At 39.6% G+C, this 18,791-nt stretch overlaps 2 protein-coding genes across 4 annotated transcripts in view; one reads left to right on the top strand and one right to left on the bottom strand.

Moving 5' to 3' along the window:
- LOC117365138 (transmembrane protein 272-like) overlaps window positions 1–10,140 on the bottom strand; it is a 67,504-nt gene extending 57,364 nt beyond the window's left edge. Inside the window, exon 1 of the mRNA XM_033955136.1 lies at window positions 10,114–10,140. The gene's annotated coding sequence lies outside the window, so the exon portion shown is untranslated. The remainder of the gene's footprint in view (window positions 1–10,113) is intronic.
- A 7-nt stretch (window positions 10,141–10,147) lies between these two features.
- The window catches only part of TSGA10IP (testis specific 10 interacting protein), a 76,767-nt gene continuing 68,123 nt past the window's right edge, over window positions 10,148–18,791 (top strand). For 2 of the 3 annotated variants that reach the window (XM_033955133.1, XM_033955135.1), the window contains exons 1-2: window positions 10,981–11,047; window positions 16,037–16,218. In XM_033955133.1, coding sequence (XP_033811024.1) covers window positions 11,036–11,047; window positions 16,037–16,218 — 194 coding nt within the window. In that variant the 5' untranslated portion in view covers window positions 10,981–11,035. Of the gene's footprint in view, window positions 10,188–10,980; window positions 11,048–16,036; window positions 16,219–18,791 lie in introns of those variants that run through there. The other variant, XM_033955134.1, reaches the window with a different exon arrangement.

Genomic DNA, 18,791 nt, shown 5'->3' with positions numbered 1-18,791 from the left:
AATCTCCCTCCCAAATCCACGATTCCCCTTCCTGGGCCTACTGAGGTACCTGGTGGTCCAGCGGGAGTCTTTGTGACAGGAGAGTGACCCTCTTGTTCCTGCCTCCTTGTGGCTGTCTTCCAAAATAGCTGCCACAACCTTTCGCAGCAGCTTGCGATATTACAGGAAATGCCATGAGCAGCTGTGAGAGATCACAGCAGCTATTTTAGAAGGCAGCCATGAGGAGGCAGGAGTGAGAGGGCCACGCTTCTGCCATAAAGACTTCCACTGGGCCACCAGGTACTTCAGTAGCTTTGGGGGGGGGCAGGTCATGGGGTTGGGAGGGAGATTAAAGGGTCAGGGCCTGGAGAGCCGAAGCCACATGCAAGAAGAGCTACATGTGACTCATGAGCCACAGTATGCTAACCTCTGGTTTAGGGGATAGTTGCAGGGATACACAGTTTGTCATCTGTAGGGCGAGAGAGGGTGATGGGGCAAGAATACACCTGTGGTACTGTAGGGCTTTGGGGATGGAAAGAGGGAAACAGAGCCTCTAGGATTTGAGGGCTCAAGGGACAGATACAGAGATAAACAGCCTAGAACTGGAAGGCTCAGTGGATGAGGGCAGAGATACAAAGCCTATCACCTCTAGGATGGGAGGGGTCAGGGGATGGTGCAAGGACACAAGTGCCTTTCATTTCTATGGCTTGAAGGCACAGGGATACAGAGCATGTCACCTCTAGGACTGGAGGGCTCAGGGGATATGGGTACAGGGATACAGAGTTTATTACTTCTGGGACTAGAGTAATCAAGGGATGAATGAAGATATACAGAGCCTGTTACCTCTATTGCTGGAGAATCAGAGGATGAAACTGACTTACTTCCTCCTTTCTGGTTGGAACTGAATCCATCAGCAGTTCCGTAGGGCAACCATTGTCTGGTCCATGGTGAGATCAGAGTTGCAGAACCAGGTTCCGGAGCCTGGCTAGACACCATGACAACACAAGTTACCCTTAGGGCGATAGTTTTCAATCTTCTTCCACCTAATGAGTATGCAGGACGCCCACAGATGGTCTGCTCTACTTAATTCCTGTGTAGCCGTGCCTCATTGCCCCAAATATAGATGTGCTTGTACCCTCTATGTTAGAAAGGACAGCCCGATGTTACGGGATCGGCAGTTGGAAGAGGCTACATGTTACCAAAATTTGTATGAGTCGGACATGAGCGAGGTGAGGATAGATTTGAAAAATAAACACATTATACTTGATGATTTTCACCCAAAAACTACTACTAGGAAGAAGCAGGAAGTCTAGACTGTAAATTGTTTAATTAGGAAGAAGCTGTTTGCTTTGGGTCTGCTAGCCAGAAAACCAGTTTTGCTTAACAGCTGCCATTATTCAGATTTAAGAGTCTGGTTCCCAGAGGCATATCTCCCAAACTGGAGAGTAAGGGATGGAGTAATAGTACCATGGTGGTAACCTTTTGAAGATTACTGGGGGCAGGGAGGATTTTAGATTTAGCTCACGCTTTTTTTGAGTTATAATTCAAGCCATTTCATTCAGGCAGAGTGGGTATGACAGAGAAATGGCAGTCTAAATTTGCATATGAGACAATGGAGGATGAAAACAATGTACACAAGAACCAAAAAAAAGAAGTAGTAGTGGAAGTTGACCTATGACCTCTCTGCCTGTCAGCCTAATGCTCTATTTTAAGTCTAGTCCTCTACTTCTGGCCCAGAGACCTAAATAAATCAACAGCATACTTCTCTTTGGCTGGGATGTTTGGCATCTTAAAAATATGCTTACTTCAGCCATGGGTAGTTGGCAATTTACCTTCTTAGCTTGGAAAGCTGAAAAAAAATTTAGAATTTTTTTTTTTTCTTAGGAGCACTGAGTCACACTAAAGATGTTCTCCAGTTCTCAACATGTCCAAAAATATGGCTGGCTAATGTAGACTACAACTTTCAAAGGGACATATGAGTCGGAACAGAAGGGCAGCAAACTGTGAGCACCTTAATAATAGAGAAGAGGTAGCTAGCTTTTCATGGGGCATTTTAGGGCAGGTGAGGGAAAGAGAAGGCCTAAGGCAAATTTGCTCTGTGTCAGAATAGACTGTACTTTCCACCTCATTCAGATCAAACCAGAGAGACTGATCTAGTTCTGACACTGCTTGTTATACAGGTGCCATTTCCTATGAACAGTAGGATGATAAATCTCAACAAATAAATAACATCTCTGTGCATTCAATAGGGCAAACTCAATGCCTTCAGCTGTTCATGGACAAGATGACAACTGGAGTGGCAACAGGGAACAGGGTGCCCAGCCTTACCCAGATTGCATCTATAGGAAAAAAGCATCTTCTCCTGGCTTCAAGTCCCTAGACGCAGTCAAGAGGAGTGGGGGAAGTGGGTAGGCTAAAACGAGAATTGGTCATATGAACAGAATTTGAAACCATCTTTAGGATCATTGTGTGATTCTTGAATTTCCTTTTGTCTATAGAAAAACAAGAGCAGACACAATTGGTACTAACATGATTAAGGAATACACAAATATTGTGATTTGACACACAAATATTGTGATTTGACACTCAGAAAAGCAATCAAGTTACCACAGGACCCAGTTTGGTGGGTATTTGATCACCCCAATATTCAAACTTCTTCCACTGGGAACGGAGAGGTGAAAATTGGTTCTAGTGCTTTGATGCATTGTAAGTCTAACTTTTGATGAGGATGGAGACTTATAAAACCAGTTTTGTCAGACATTTTTCCTTCAGACTCCTAGCTTGTCACTAAAGGATATAAGTGAGATGGTTGAAGATGTTTGATAGGCATGATGACAAATATTTTTCAGTGCAGTCACCAATCAGATTCTAAGCAGAATAAACGCTGATCAAAGTTATATAACTCTGAACAGTTATATGTTTAAAAAGATGTACCTGTTATAGAGATATAGGTCAATATTTAAACTCCACAGTTTAAATTCAATGTTGCTATCTGGATAGCAGGGTTATTCAAAGCACTATCCAGATATCTAACCAAATAAAATTAGGATAACATTTTTTCTGTCCTAACTTTATCTGAGTAGTTGTCCAGATAGTGGTCTGAATTTTGCTTTCCTCCAGATAACTGCCAGTTGCAATCTCACTCCATCCACTCACTGCTTGAATACTATCATCATCATTTATTAACTTGATAAAGTGCCATACAATAGAGTTTCTATGCAGTTTACAATTAAAATAAAGTAGCTTTTAAAACTCATCTATTTACAGTAAACTTGCTTTTCCTTGACCGTCTCCTTTCCCTTGTATTGTCCTAGGTACTAACTGCTGTAGTTGCCATCTAAGCTCACTCCAGCCTATCCAACCATCTCGTTGTTTGCAGGATATCTACTGCAAAGTCTGGCCAGTAACGTCCTCATGTTCCAAGTTAGTGATGTTCCCATTGATGCCTTCCCCAGCCCATCCTACGCTGAATCACCATATATTGGACACAAACCGTTCTTTAATTTCCTCTGTGTTCATCCCACACATTTTAAAATTCCATCACCATTTTCCTCTCTACCACCTCCCTCGGGAAGGCATTCCAGGCATCCACCACCCTCTCCATGAAAAAGAATTTCCTAACATTACTCCTAAGTCTTCCTCCCTGCAACCTCAAGTTATGCCCTCTAGATTTACCATTTTCCTTTCTCTGGAAAAGATTTGGTTCTATATTAATACCTTTCAAGTATTTAAATGTCTGTATCTTATTTCCCCTGGCCCTGCTCTCTTCTAGAGTATACATGTGGGATCCCTACGAGGGTCAAGTCAAGGTCACTAGCACTCAGACTCAAGGGAGTGGGTCAATAGAGTGGGCAGACTTGATGGGCTGTGTCCCTTTTCTGCCGTCATCTTCTATGTTTCTATGTCTTCCAGTCTCTTCTTGTACTTCTTTTGATTCAAATCCCTTATTTTCATAGCCTTCCTCTGGACCGCTTCAAATCTTTTTATATCCTTTGCCAGATATGGCCTCCAAAACTGAACACAATAGTCCAAGTGTGGCCTCACCAATGACCCAAATGCTTTTGAATATCAGACCCATATGTTCAGCAGCTGAATTTCTATGTTGCACATAAGAGGCAATTCTATAACTGGGTATCACAATTTATACATTTAAGGAGAAAGGGGAGAAAAGAGAGAAAGGGAAGGAAAAGAAGGGGAAAGGGGAGAAAGAGGGAAAAGGGGGAAAAAAAGTAAATTTTAGTGGTTCTAATTCTAATGCATTTACATAAAACTGACATAATTTAATTATTTATTTAAAAAAAATTTCAAGAAAGTATAGACCTGTCAGTTCCTTAATGTATAATGAGGTTCTACTTTTATTTATTCAATAAGTTTGACTTATTAATTGAGATTGATATGGGGTTGCTTAGGAATATCCTTTTTCATAGGAGCATTTTGAGCCTATATACATTTAGCTACTTAAGAAGTTAATTTACATGAAATATACATTGAATATGATACTTACTTTAAGATTACAATGGAGTATTGTTTAACAAATCATTTTAATTACATTATATACTGTTCAGCTTAATTTTTTAAGGCTTAATAGCATTTTAAGTTTAATTGTGATAGCTAATTATAATTGAATTAATTTTATGTGTCAATTGGGGGAATTATTTCAGGTAATTTTAGTGTGCCTAGGGGTGGACGGTGGTTGCTAGTCTTTATGGGTGCATTCAAGTTTATGCGATACTTATTGGGTTGGGGTTGGGGAGAGAGGAGGGGGGATTTTGTTTGGGTTCCTGGATGTGGGGGAAATATTGGAATTTTCTATGTTCAAAGGGAAATTAAAAGTTTATTTGGTAGTAGGTCATCATCACTTAAAATGACTTTTAAAATATTTTCACTGAATGTCAACGGGCTCAATCATTCAATTAACAGGAAAAAACACTCAATTTTTTTAAAACAAAAGGAGGCGGATATATATTTTATCCAGGAAACTCATTTATCTACTAGTGAATCAGCCAAGTTAGAAGGGGGTTGGGTCAAGCATAGTTTTTTTGCTCCTGCAGTGGGAAAGAAGGCTGGGGTGGCTATCCTAGTGAATAAAAAATGCTCAGCTACATTTAGGGCTCCTTTTACTAAGCTGCATTAGGGCATTAATGCACAGAATAGCGCGCACTAGATGCTAACGCCAGCATTGAGCTGGCTTTAGTTCTAGCCACGTAGCGTGGGGCTAGTGCACGCTAATCTGCTGCGTGCGCTAAAAATGCTATTGCACCTTAGTAAAAGGAGCCCTTAATGTAGTTTCAGCAGATCCTATGGGAAGATGGATTCAGGTACACATGAGCTCGGGAAAAGATATTCTGAAGCTTTTTAATATTTATGTCCCTAATTCAAATCAGGCTGAATTTTTCAAAACTCTTCAACAGTTGATTCTTCCACTGGCTTCTTCTAATTTATTAGTAGCTGGGGACTTTAATGCTGTTATGGATCCATTGTTGGACAAACAACCCAGTAAGCTAATAAAATCCATGGGTTTAGATAATTTAGTACAGTCCTGTGGTCTGAAAGATATTTGGTGGATTCTTCATTTTAATGCTCATGAGTTTTCTTTCTGCTCCCATGTACATAAATAATTTTCAATAATAGATTACATTTTCATTTCAGACCCATTAATTAAACACGTCACAAAAGCCAGCATAGATCCAATTATTTTATCAGATCATTCTTGAGTTTGGATTGAATTTAAATTTCCTGAACATGATTATAATAGAGCTGTTTGGAAATTCAATAATACATTGCTTGCAGATTCAAGCTTTCTTGAGGAATTTATAAATTAAATATGAATGAATATTTTCAACTTAATGCCTCAGAGGAAATCTCTTTAGAAACATTGTGGGATGCTTTTAAAGCTACTATTAGAGGGCAAGTTATTTCTTATTCGGCACATATTAGGAAACAACTTAAAATTGAATTTTCTGCGTTGAAACAAAATATTAAAGCTTTGGAGTCACAATTGGCCTCGAAATGGGAACAAATTACTTTACAGGCTCTCTTAAAAGCTAAATATAAATATAGTGAGATTTCCTCTCAAATGGCTAGGAAAGATTTGTTTTCTCAACAGGCTCTGTATTATGGAAACTCGAATAAAGCGGGAAGATTATTGGCTAATTACCTCAAAGCTAAAAAAAGAAAAGTTAAGATTATGGCTATTAAAGATGAGAAGGGTGAAACTCATTCTCAAATTGGAAATATTTAAAAACAATTTTTGAACTATTATAAAGCTTTATATTCTTTTGAGCTTTATTCAAATAAAGAACTTGAGGGTTTAGAGTTTTTAAAGTTAAATAAGGGGCCAAAAATCCCCAAGCATATAAAGGGAGATCTTGAGGTGCCTAGATCATTGAAAGAACTTCAGACAGCATTGAAGTCCCTTAAAGTTAGATCCGCTCCAGGTGGTGATGGATTCCAAAATTATATTATTACTTCATCTTTTAAATTTATATCAGGCTCAACTAACTACAGGTTGTATTTTGGGTACTATGGCAGAATCTTTAACTATTGTTTTACCGCAGCCAAATAAAAGATCCCATGTTGGTTTCAAATTACAGGCCTATTTCTTTGATTAATGTAGATGGAAAGCTTCTGGCTAAGTTATTGGCTTTACACTTGGCCAAGGCTCTCCCTTATATTATTAGTATGAACCAAACAGGTTTTGTTGCTCAAAGACATTCATCAAACAACACCAGACTGGCTTTTCATATTTTAATTTAACAAAAGCCATGGAAGATCTGGCCTTCTCTGTAATCTTTGGATGCAGAGAAGGCCTTTGATCATGTGAAATGGACCTTTATATATCAAGCAATGGATTGGTTTGGTATTGGTTCAGGATTTATACAAATGATTCAAACCTTGTATAGTTCCCCTTCTGCCAGATTATATATTAATAATACTTTTTCAAAACATTTTCGACTGGAGAGGGGAGTTAGACAAGGATGTCCATTATCTCCTTTGCTTTTTTATATTGTTTTGGAACCCTTGTTATTGGCTATTCAACAGGCAAGGGAGATTCAGGGTATTTCTTATGCAGGTCGGGAATATAAGGTCTCTGCTTATACAGATGACATTTTGCTTTATTTGAGGAATCCTGGATCTACCATCCCAAATTTTTTTTCCCTTAATTGTTCTCTTCCTCTTGAAAAACATTGTAGTTCTTCCCCCCCTTTCCCATTTGTTTCTGTTCGTTCTGTTTAATTTATTACACAGTCTATTTTAATTGTCTTCCCCATTTTATGTGACACAAACTGTAATTTTTATTGTACAATGCTCAGAAGTCTGATTGAGTGGTATAAAAATTTTAAAGAAACTTGAAACTTGATTTGATTGACCAATTTGGCAAATTTTCTGGATATAAAATAAATTGGAGTAAATCAGAGGTTCTTCCGCTAAATGTGCACTGTCCCAATGGATTATTTGACTCATTCCCTTTTCTTTGGAAAGAAGAGGGTATAAAATATTTAGGTATATGGATCCAAAAAACACTGGAAGATACAATGAAAGTAAATGAAAAATCCTTATTGCTAAAGGTCTCAGAAATGTGTGAGAAATGGAACACACTACATCTGTCTTGGTGGGGGAGAGTTCAAATGGTTAAAATGATGTTTTTTGCCTGTGGTTTGCTATCAAATGGGTATGTTGCCAGTTTATTTTTAGGGGTCCGGTTCATAGACAACGGCGCGAAAGACAAAAGCGTGCGCCGACAATTGAGCGCAGCGTGCGCCGTCGTGCCGCTCTAAATTACAGTTTTTAGGTGCTCCGATGGGGGGTTTTGTTGGGGAACCCCCCCCCAGTTTACTTAATAGACATCGCGCCGGCGTTATGGGGGGCTTGGTGGGTTGTAACCCTCCACATTTTACTGTAAACTGAACTTTTTCCCTAAAAACAGGGAAAAAGTGAAGTTTTCAGTAAAATGTGGGGGGTTACAACCCCCCACAATGTGGCGCGATGTCTATTAAGTAAAGTGGGGGGGTTCCCCCCACACACACCCCCGTCGGAGCACTAAAAATAGTAATTTAGAGCGGCGCAGCGGTGTGCGCTGCGCTCAATTGTCTGGGCGCGCCTTTGTCCCTGTGCGCTTTTGACCTGACACCCTTTCAAAAGAGTATTGTCAGCAAATAAAGACAATACTATGATTAACTGTGAAAGCCAACCCTTGTTAATGCAATGAAAAAGTAATTAGATGAGAGGCTCACAAAACAATATATATTAGATTATAATTGCATTATGATTATGCTTTTAAAAAATCAAATTCCGCTTTAAAGTATAAAAAGTGCATTCTAAAAAGAGTGCTCTGCTTGAAAATATGGTAAATACTGAAAACGTACACGTACAATAAAGGTCCACAATGCAGCATCGACAAGAGAAAGTGACAAGTTCAAAAGAGTCTTATTACAAGGTCAAAAAGTGTTAAGTTCTGAAGAAATTTTTCACATGCTTAGAAGATTTCCACATTCCAAAACAGTGTTCTTTTCAGGAACGTGCCAGTATTGCAAAATCTGATGCATCTATGTACATCTGGTAGAAGAGGTTACTATTTGCTTTACAATATTTTGAGAAATCAATCTTAATACAAGTAAAATTTACTAAAACAAAACATGTCCATTTAAACATTACAAAGCATCCTTAGTATAATAAACTCACTGAGGACAGTATGAAAAAGCAATAAAAATGTTCTCTTCCAAAGGATGCTTTCAATGGCAACAAAAAAAGGTGTATAGAAAAAGAAAAAGAAAAAAATTTCCCATGCAATAGTATTCTTAAATAACAAGATAAAGCTAACTCCATTTGGAGTTACTGTTCTCATCTTAAAAATCAATTGTTGCTCTGCTTGGAGGAGAGAGAGAGATTAACATCTCCATTTCTCCCTGTCTCTTCCCAATTGCCCTCCCATCCCACCTGCTCCTTGGGACCCCAGGTCAAGCCACTCAATCCTCCATACACAGATGGGGAAAATGCTTGAGTACCTGACTGTAAACGGCTTAGATAATCTCGATAGGCGGTATATAATAACATAACATCGTATTTCTATACCGCATTACCTTAAGTTCAATGCGGTTTACAAAAGTTAGACATAATAGCAAAGGAAGAAAGCATTAGAGATTTAATTGACCAAATATTCTGAAAAAAAGATAAGTCTTTAGTTATTTTCTAAAATGTTCATAAGAACGAGATGTAAAGAACACTGGTCGATAAACCTTATCATGGAAAGCTGCTTGAAATGAAAGCATATTGCTTTTACAACCCTTGACAGAAGGAAATATCAAGACAGAATGCGATTTTCTACTGAAAATCTATCAGCTAACTAGAGTAGGGCTAGACCATAGGCAACTTTATAACATAAGCAACCCAGTTTGAAGATTATACCTGCCTCCTGAGGAAGCCAGTGCAGCTCACAGTACAAAGGGGTAACGTGATTGAACTTCTTGCTGCCCAATTCAGGAAAAAAAATGTTGATTTGATTCAGCCTATTGAATTGATTTTTCGATTAGATTTTCTGCCCAATTGGGTGTTTTTTTACAAACATCCTGGTGGGTTTATTTTATACTCACTCATTAAATCACAGCTCTAAAACTTAATATTAAATAAATTATTTGTAAATTGCTCAGACCATCTGTTTAGTGGTAACACCAAAATGTGGTTATTGACGGGACCATCATCGCCTTTACAGTCCCGAAACCAAGAGTATTGTAAATTCACTTATCTCAAATGGCGAGTGGTTGATGGAACATCTAGGTAATAACCACAAAGGAAACTAAAGTGCTGGTGCTTAAATGTGCTGTAGTGAATAGCTGATAACCATATTAAAATTGCTGGCCCCCCGACTCGAGTTTCGTAGACTCTTCCTCAGGAGGGGTCACTGTTGGTTAAAATACATTAAAAAAAAAAGTATGTCAATACTAATGCTTTATTCACCTCTCAATTTTTTAAATTTTTATTCTAACAGTTACCACCACCCACTGTTAATGTTCTCTGTTTCTTACTTAAATATCTTGCTAACATTTACTAAATTTAATTCACCTATCCTGTAACGGCTTGTTCCAACCCAGAAGGCAAGGAAATCAAGACTGAATGAGAAGCAGCGCCTGACATTACCCTCTTTATGCAGCTTCCCACAAGCACCGGAAATGACATCATCCCTAGTTCTAATGCTCCCGCAAGGGATCTAGGTACTTATTATAATTGAAACCAATCTATATCTATATTTAGCCCGTGTGGAGATAGGGTTTGCCATTTGAAAATGTATCTGTGTTCCTTAGTTAATAAAAACTTAGACAGATCTCCTGAATAATTTTTGACTTGGAACAGTACCGTGTATCTGAGAGCGTCAATGGGATGGGCCTGTTCTAGCCAATGTGAAACCAAAGGGGTGGAAATTCTACCTCTCCGTATATTGCTGAGGTGTTCTGTTACTCGTACTTTGATCTTTCTGATGGTATGACCAATGTAATATTTGCCACACAGGCAAATAATATAGTAGATAATCCCATTCGATTCACAATTAGTGCCAGTAGATAAAAAATATCTTTTACCACCCGATAACGGGATCTCTAAAGACGATTGCTGGTATACATACTGGCATTGGCGGCACCTGCCGCATCTTTCATAGGGGGGTAGTGTGACTGTCAACCTATCAGTTTTTTTTATGTTTGAGTTTGTCGCCTAAATTTTGGGCCCTGGAAAATACAAACTTGGGCTTGTTGGTTAAAGCCTCATGATATTGTAGAATCGGCCAATTTTTTTATATTATTTTTTTGATGGCTTTGCTATTGTTGGTATACGGTAAAACACAGGCCAGCCTATTATCTGCCTGATGAGTGACAGGATGCAAAAGCCACTGACGCAGACAGTTTTGGGCTCTCTTCCAAGCCCATTTGATTATCTTGCTTGGGTATCCCCTGTTCTTGAACTTTTGGTACATCCCTTTAGCCTGTATGTTAAAATCATTGTCATCCGAACAAATCCTCCTCAAGCGAAGGAATTGACCTATCGGGATACTATTTCTGAGGACTTTAGGATGGAAACTCTGGTATTGTAGCAGCATATTTCGATCTGACGTTTTACAGTGAAGGCTGGTGGAGAGGCTATTTTCTTGTTTAAATATATTGATATCCAAAAATGACATTTTATATATATCCGTTTTACTGGTGAATTTAATGTTATTATCAAACTGGTTAAGTTCCGCCAGGAACTGGTACAACTGAGCCTCTTCGCCAGTCCATACAAAAAAACGTCATCAATATATTGTTTCCAATGATTTACTTGTTCCTACAGACCAAGGGAGTCGCTATGGGTGCAACTGTTGCCCCCACTTTGGCTTGTCTAACTATATGTCTAACTTTGAAGAATCATTTGTGTACACTTCCAAACATTTCCAGCAAGTAATACTAAGTTTTAGAGCTGTGATTTAGTGAGAGAGTTCTGATTTAGTCATCACAGAATATTAATAATTGTCTCCCTATAAGTTTGGGTTTATTTTATAGCCTCTTCACCCCCTTTGCCTTCTCCTAAACACACTGGCGCTGTGGTATAAACAAAAGGGAGAGAGAGAAGGGGCAGATGATAGAAGTGGGGATAAAGGGGAGAGAGAAGAGGGCAGACGGATGTTATTCGAGAGTGGAGAGCAAATGCTGAATGGAAGTGGAGAAAGAGAACACATACTGGATGGAAGGAGGGGATAAAAAAGGACATATGCTGGATGGGGGGAAAAAGATAGCGTTAGTAAGATAGTGGAGGGGTGAAGGAAAGGGGTGGCATGCTTTGGGTAGACACAGTGAAAAGAGGGAAACTGAGGACTGAATAGTAGGAAATAATTTAATTTAGACGGAGGCAGAAAATAGAGAAGATAGACAAGAGAAGAAAAGGAAAGGGAAGAGAGATGAGAGAGAGATGCCAGATAATGGGTAAGGAGACAGAGATGTTAGATCTGAGTAGAGGAAATGAGAAGAGAGAATTGCTAAAAAACACAGGGGGGAGGGAAGGAAATGATGGAAGGAGATAGATGCCAGACCATGAGAGAACAGAGGGAAGATGATGGATGCCAGATCAAAGGAGGAGAGGGGGCAGAAGGAGAGATGGCAGGGGGAGACAGTTTCTGGAAGGGGCAGACAGTAGATGGAAGAAAGAGAATGACAAGATGAGGAAAGCAGAAACCACATGACAAAGGTAGATAAATTCTATATTTTTGCTTTAGGATAAAGCAGTATTGTAGTTGTGTTGATAAATGTTTAGAAATAGAAAATGGAAATACAGTGATTATTTTATTGGACTAATTTTAAGTTTCAAGTTTATTATAAATTTGATTAATCACTTATTCAAAATTGTAAGTGATATACAAAACAATAAAATTACAAATTTGTGGAAGAAACAAAACAAACGAATACGACTAACCTGACAAAACATATTAAACAAAAGGGAAAGATGGGGAAAGAAATACAAGTTGTTGATAGTAAATAAGACAAGTAAGGGAAAAAAACAATATGAGGAGTGAGGGCAGTTGGGAAATAGGATTCAATTGAGGCTCCTAATCTAGCTTTCTAGCTATTAAATGCATCTTTAAAAAGAAAGCATTTTAACTTGCTCTTGAATCTGTGTAGATTGAGTTCTTCCCTACATTTTTGACTAACTTTCAGAGACCAAATTCTCCTTCCTCAGGTCAGGCCAGGATACTGTAACAGTAGTATACTTTACTGACCTAAGGAAAGAGGGTTTGACCTCTGAAAGCTAATTAAAAAATGTATTAGTCCAATAAAATGGTATTATCTTATTTTCATTTTTATTTGTTAATTTGTAAAGTGATTTGTTAATTTTTCTTTTTTCAAATTTACATCTGCTATCTTTATATTTTGTTCAGTATTGGGGGATATGCACCACTGTTTTTTTTTCACCCCTTAAACTGTACAGTTCCTTCAGTTTGCTGAATGCTCTGTACTGCTCCAATGGGCACAGAATTCCAATGATCGCCAGAACAGCACAGAACATTCAGCCCGTCAGCGCTAAAAACCTTTTCCATGCTTTTGTAAAAGAAGGGGGGGAGGGTTAGTTTGTGACTACGTATTCCATACTGGGTGAGGGTGGTTCTGTGTCCTGTGTGTATGAAAGACATGGTTTTCTGTTAGCATTGACCAGCCTTGTTTGGCAAAATACATCAGGCATGGTTCCTGGGAGCACCTTGAATAAACCTAATTTGAATCTCCTTATTGTCTGTCGATCTTCTTTTGTTCCACGTTGGATTCTTTGGTGGACCGCATGCCTTGTTGTTTTGTTAAAAATTAACATAGATGGAGTGGAACGTATCAGAGGAGTTACAGATTTGGCTGTTTATACATACATATGGGTTAAAGTTGGACGACAGAATGAGGCAGTTGAGAGGAGTTTCAAACTTGGTTATTGATACAGACTTATGTTTCGGATAGTATTACTGCTTTACAATGCTTTTATATACGTATGGAAAGGGTTCAGAGTTAAAGTCCTGAGCAAGTAGGTGGGAAGGGAAGGAAAGGGGGATGTTTGGGGGTTGCATAGAACTGAAACTACACTGGCACTGGTATGGTAATCTTTTTTTTTGTTTTGTTTTGAATTTTAAAATAAAAGAAAAAAAGAAATACAAGTGGAAATAAAGAAGTAAATAATAAAACAGGTAAATGAATGGGAGCAGGACCAGTGTACTTGTGTGCCTAGGGGCCATCAAAGAATTAATCCTGCCCTGATCACGGGATACAGAGGGAGGAGTCTAAGGCCCTGATTGGCTAAGAAAGGGGCAGGGCCTTAGGCATCTGAGCCAATCAGGGCCTTAGGCACCTCCCCATGTATCACATGATGCACCAGGGAGGGAAAGGCCCACCATTTTGGAGCGGCAGACTTATGAACGAGGCGGACTGAACTTCTTTCCTGCTCTAACATGTCTAAAAAGGTATGGGGGGTCAGGGGATAGCAGGGGACCTCCAGCGGCAGGAAGGAGTGGGCATTCCTCCTGCCTTTTTTTTTCAGAGAGAAAGGGGTAGGGTAGGGGATGTTTTGGGGGGGGCACCTGGCGTGGGAATGGGTCTTCAATGTTTCAATGTTTTATTAAAATTTGAGATGATCACCTATTCCTAGGTTTCTAGGTGAGTTACAAAGAAATATAAGTTAAACAATATTTAAAATACAAATGCTTAACCTGGGGTTTATTTGACGTACTAGACACACTAGGAAAGGCAGGGAGGAACTACATATGCTTAAAGAAAAGAGAACAATCACGGTAAAAACGAATGGGAGGGTTAGGTTAAGGAGAACTAAGAATGACTTTGAGCTAGATTCACTAAGGACACAGATCGGATCTGATCCGTGCCCGTGGGGCTGATTCACGAATTGCCCTCAAGCCCCCAACAAACTCAGTCGCTGAACAGCGATCCTTGAACATGCGCAGACCATCTGTAGATGGCCTGCGCATGCGCTGGCTCTCTGTGCTCGGCAGAGCAGGGAAATTTTATTTTTCTTCCCAAGCCCCTGGTTTTAACCTGCTTTAAGCCCGCGGGCTTGCACTGTGGGGAAGGGTGGGAGAGTCGGGGCGGCAGGAGAGATTCGGGGTAGGCAGGAGAGATTTGTGGCTGGCAGAGGAGCTCGGGGCTGCAGGAGTTCGGAGCAGAGAGCAGAGAAACAGGGCAGAGAGCAGGGCGGCAGAAGGCACGGCAGTCAGAAAGGACCTGAGCGAATGGTCCTCAGCAGTCGCTTGTTTGTGATTGGCCAGCCCAGTTGGTGTTGCAGGGTTTTTGTTAGTGAATCGCTGCCTGCTATCGGTTTGCTTAGTGAATCTAGCCCAATTTGTCTCTTAGGGGATTAATGCTCAGAAGTAAAATTGAGGAAAACTGAAGATGATTTAATGTCCATATAAGTATTACAATGAAAAGGCATCTTTGTAGAAATGGCTTTTTAGTTTCCCTTTGAAATGCTCTAGTCTTCCCGTATTGCTGCCACGGGGGGTGGAGGTGGGGGGCATCACATTGGCAGGCTTTCACAGTGGGGAGGGGGGTTGATATGGCAGGAGGAAGTGAGCAACCCTCCTTTCGTTATCACCGGGAGCAGGGGGGGAGGCCGGTTCTCGGTGCCTTCGTCAGGGAGGGCTGTCATCGATAAGTGTGTGTGTGTATGTGTGCTTTTTTTTTTTCTAATGGTACAGATAATATGCATGTGCAACATGCACAGTATCTGTGCCCATTTTTTTAAAAATAGTTAAACAGGTAAGCGACTAGTCTTGACCCATTGCTTTTTTGGATCGTTAAAAGCAATCACTTTTTTTTAGTGCATTGGGAAGCTATATTAGAGTATCAGGAAGCTATGTTAGAGCATCAATTAATAGTAATATTAATTAGCTTATTTGCATGGTCAGATCAAGGAATGAGCGATTGTGTAGAAAATCAGGCGTTGAGCCATTTTCTGCATTGGGTCGGCAAATGCGATCGTTGCGTACGCTGCTAAAATAGGTTTAGCGATGATCGCTATCTTTAGTGCATCTGGGCCTAGGTTTTTAACAACATCTGGATGGAAGAAATTATTGCTGGGGAAAGGAATTTAGCATTTAATACAAAATAAATTGATAATGAACCATGCCTTCTGTTCTGTTGCATCCTGTGCTTTCCCTGCTTTTCCACTGTGAAATGGTCAGATGGGAAACAGAGGGATGGAGAGAAATGAGGACAGAAAACTAATAAGAAACACAGACAGGTATGAGCATATCAAGCTGCTGAGCCCAGCAAATGCTATAACTTTCATATAAAAGTATTCAAAAGAGAGCACCACTGAAGTTTATGGAGATGAATAACAGGGGGGAAGAGATATTTAAGAAGAGTGTGCCATTGAAATCTATGGAGGGGAAAGAAAGTGATGCCACTGAAGTCTATGGAAATGAGTGTTTGGCTTTCTGTGAACCAATACAGACTCTATAGAAGAGAAAGTAGTTTTTTGTCACCTATCCACCATGAAAACTGCTATAACAGGGACACTTACTGTACTCAGCCTTTTACTTTCTCTGGATTTTCAGGAACAGCTGGATCACGGTGACGGAATTCAGGATTGCTGTCTCATGAAGAAGGCAATGGCATTAGAAGCAGGCGTTCATTGCATCAGAAAGGACAATGGCATTTCTGTCCAGGTGAAGAAGGGGCCTGGCTGCATCACTGTGCAGGACTGCTGGGACAGACGGGAGGCTGCTTCCAATACTGAGTATGTTCAAAATTTAGAGGGTATTGAACCTCCAACAGTCCATAGTCATTTGCAGCTTTTCTTGGCTTTTGATAGTAGGAAGATGTTTTGTTGGTTTGTTCACAAAAATGGCAAGAACCTCCCAAACCCCAAGAATGAAAATGGATAAGGGGGAGAGACAAAAACAAAACAGTGATCAACTAACTTAATCTAAAATTTATTAAGTTGGGAGAGCCCTCAGTCACACAGCCACCTGCTGGAAGATCCCAGAGGAAAGGCTGTCACTGGCTTACACCCAGATGAGTGTTAACTGTGAAACATCCCCGGGCTCTCTCCGTGCAAATGCATAAATAAAGTGCACCCCAAAAGTGCAAAGTGTGAAAAAATATGTCAAAAAAAAAACCACACTCTCATAACGTGATTTGAATTTGTCTCTGCCCCTTATCCAGGGGGCCAAAAGGAAAAACAAATGTCCAAATTCAACAAAGCGAATCACAGTCTGGAAGTCCTTAGCTTCTCCGTGTGACAGACAGCCAGCAGATGGTAACTTCGTCCAACGGGACTCCGTTTCGGGGGTGCACACCCCCTTCCTCAGGAACAAATGGACTGCGCTGAGTCTCGCAATTATTCCGACACAGCTTAGAAAGCAGAGTAGAAAATGGCCATTTTCTACTCTGCTTTCTAAGCTGTGTCGAAGGAATTGCGAGACTTTAGGAGCCAGTGTTTGGGAATCTATTGACCTGTATTTGGCCACATGTAACATTTGAATGACGAGTGAGGTGATTAAATTTGCAGACGACACTAAACTTGTTAAAACGCATGCAGATTGTGAAACATTGCAGGCAGACCTTAGGAAATTAGAAGACTGGGATTCCACACCCACTCCCCCTCTATTCCAACTCAGGCCACCATTTTATTACATAATGGTCACATGGCCTCAAATTTGTAGAAAATGTTAATGCCTCCAGACACCTCATCTGTTAAGAGTCTGCAACACATTTGGGAAAAAGATTGTGACTCCTCTTTAAGCAACCATGCGTGGTCTTTATTTTGGAGGAAATCCGCACGACCGTTGGCCTCTGCCAATATGTCTCAATCCATGTTTTTTCTCTATCATAAAGCCCTGTGGACTCCTCACAAGTTCTCACTGGCAGGCCTCCTGCAGACCAATGTTTGTTGGAATTGTGGACAAGCTGTTGGCTCCCTACTTCATATGATATATGAATGCACATATGTGCTACAATATTGGAAAGAAATATGGGAGATCTTTCAAAAAATTTTTGATATTCAACTTTACATTTTTCTCTCCACAATAATATTAAAATCTCATGCTCCAGAAATAGTTATTAATGAAAACCATACCAAATTCCTAGATTCTCTTCTTTCCTTAGCATTTAAAAATATTCTGTCTAACTGGAAATCGGCCAATTCTCTTTCCTCACACCATTGGTGGCAATTAGTATTACAATACTATAAATATGAATTGGCCGTTGCAATAAAATTTGCAAATACAATTTCCTTTAATAAACAATGGTCCCCTTTACAAATGTATCTACAATCGATACCAGTGTTTAAAGATATTTTTCAATTTATAGTAATTTTTCTTTCTGTCTCTTTTGTTTCCAGTGTAAGCACGCAAATAGATATGGTACTTATATGCTTTATAGTATACTGATATATGTACTGATGTACTGTGACGCTCATTGATGTTCTGTTATTGTTCTTTGTTTGATGTAACTTTTTGAAAACTCAATAAAATTTCATGGAAAAAAAAAAGAAAATCACGAATGAAATGCTGCAAGAAAACTGCCTGAACTGCTCTCTACTATGAGGGGGCGCTGAAGTTCAATTTATCTAATATACCAGAGGCAATGGGGGAATTAAATGATTTGCCCAGGGTCACAAGGAACTGAATGGATTTGAGCCCACAACCTCAGGATGCTGAAGCTGTAACTTTAACCCTCATACTGGTGCATTTAATTTGCGATTTTCAACTCTGAGCTTTCCTCGGATCATGTCAATAGAATTGTGATATAAACCATGAGGTGTAGTAGTATTGCTTCCATTCTGAATTTGATGCAGGCACTTTAACCAAAACAAGGCCCGTGTCAAATAAGCAAAAATCACAATAAAAGATTACCAATCTTTTTTTTTTTTTAATATTTATTCATATTTAAAACTTTCAATAAGTGTAACATAACATACAACCATTTTATATTTTAACATCACTTTATATGCTGTCAAATTGTAACTCACATCAAATATCCCTCCCCCCTTATACCCAACAATTGTACTTAAGCATAAGAAATCTTAAAGTATTTCCTCCCCCCTCCCCTCCCTGGACGTATATGAATAAAGGGAAAAAAATATTCATTCTGTACAATATTTTGTTAATGGCTCCCAAACATCCCTAAGGGATGCATATAATAGTGCACGCTAAACTGCCGGCCACACTAGACGCTAATGCCAGCATTGAGCTGGCGTTAGTTCTAGCCCGTAGCGCGGGTTTAGCGCGCGCTAAAAAGATGCGAGTGCTAAAACCGCTAACGCGGCTTCGTAAAAGGAGCCCTAAATTTCTTAAAATGCTCCTGCGG

This window comes from Geotrypetes seraphini, chromosome 8, assembly GCF_902459505.1.
Source record: "Geotrypetes seraphini chromosome 8, aGeoSer1.1, whole genome shotgun sequence".
NCBI lineage: Eukaryota > Metazoa > Chordata > Amphibia > Gymnophiona > Dermophiidae > Geotrypetes > Geotrypetes seraphini.
The sequence above is the reverse complement of the archived record's forward strand: the minus strand, read 5'-3'. Positions and strand labels throughout refer to the sequence as shown.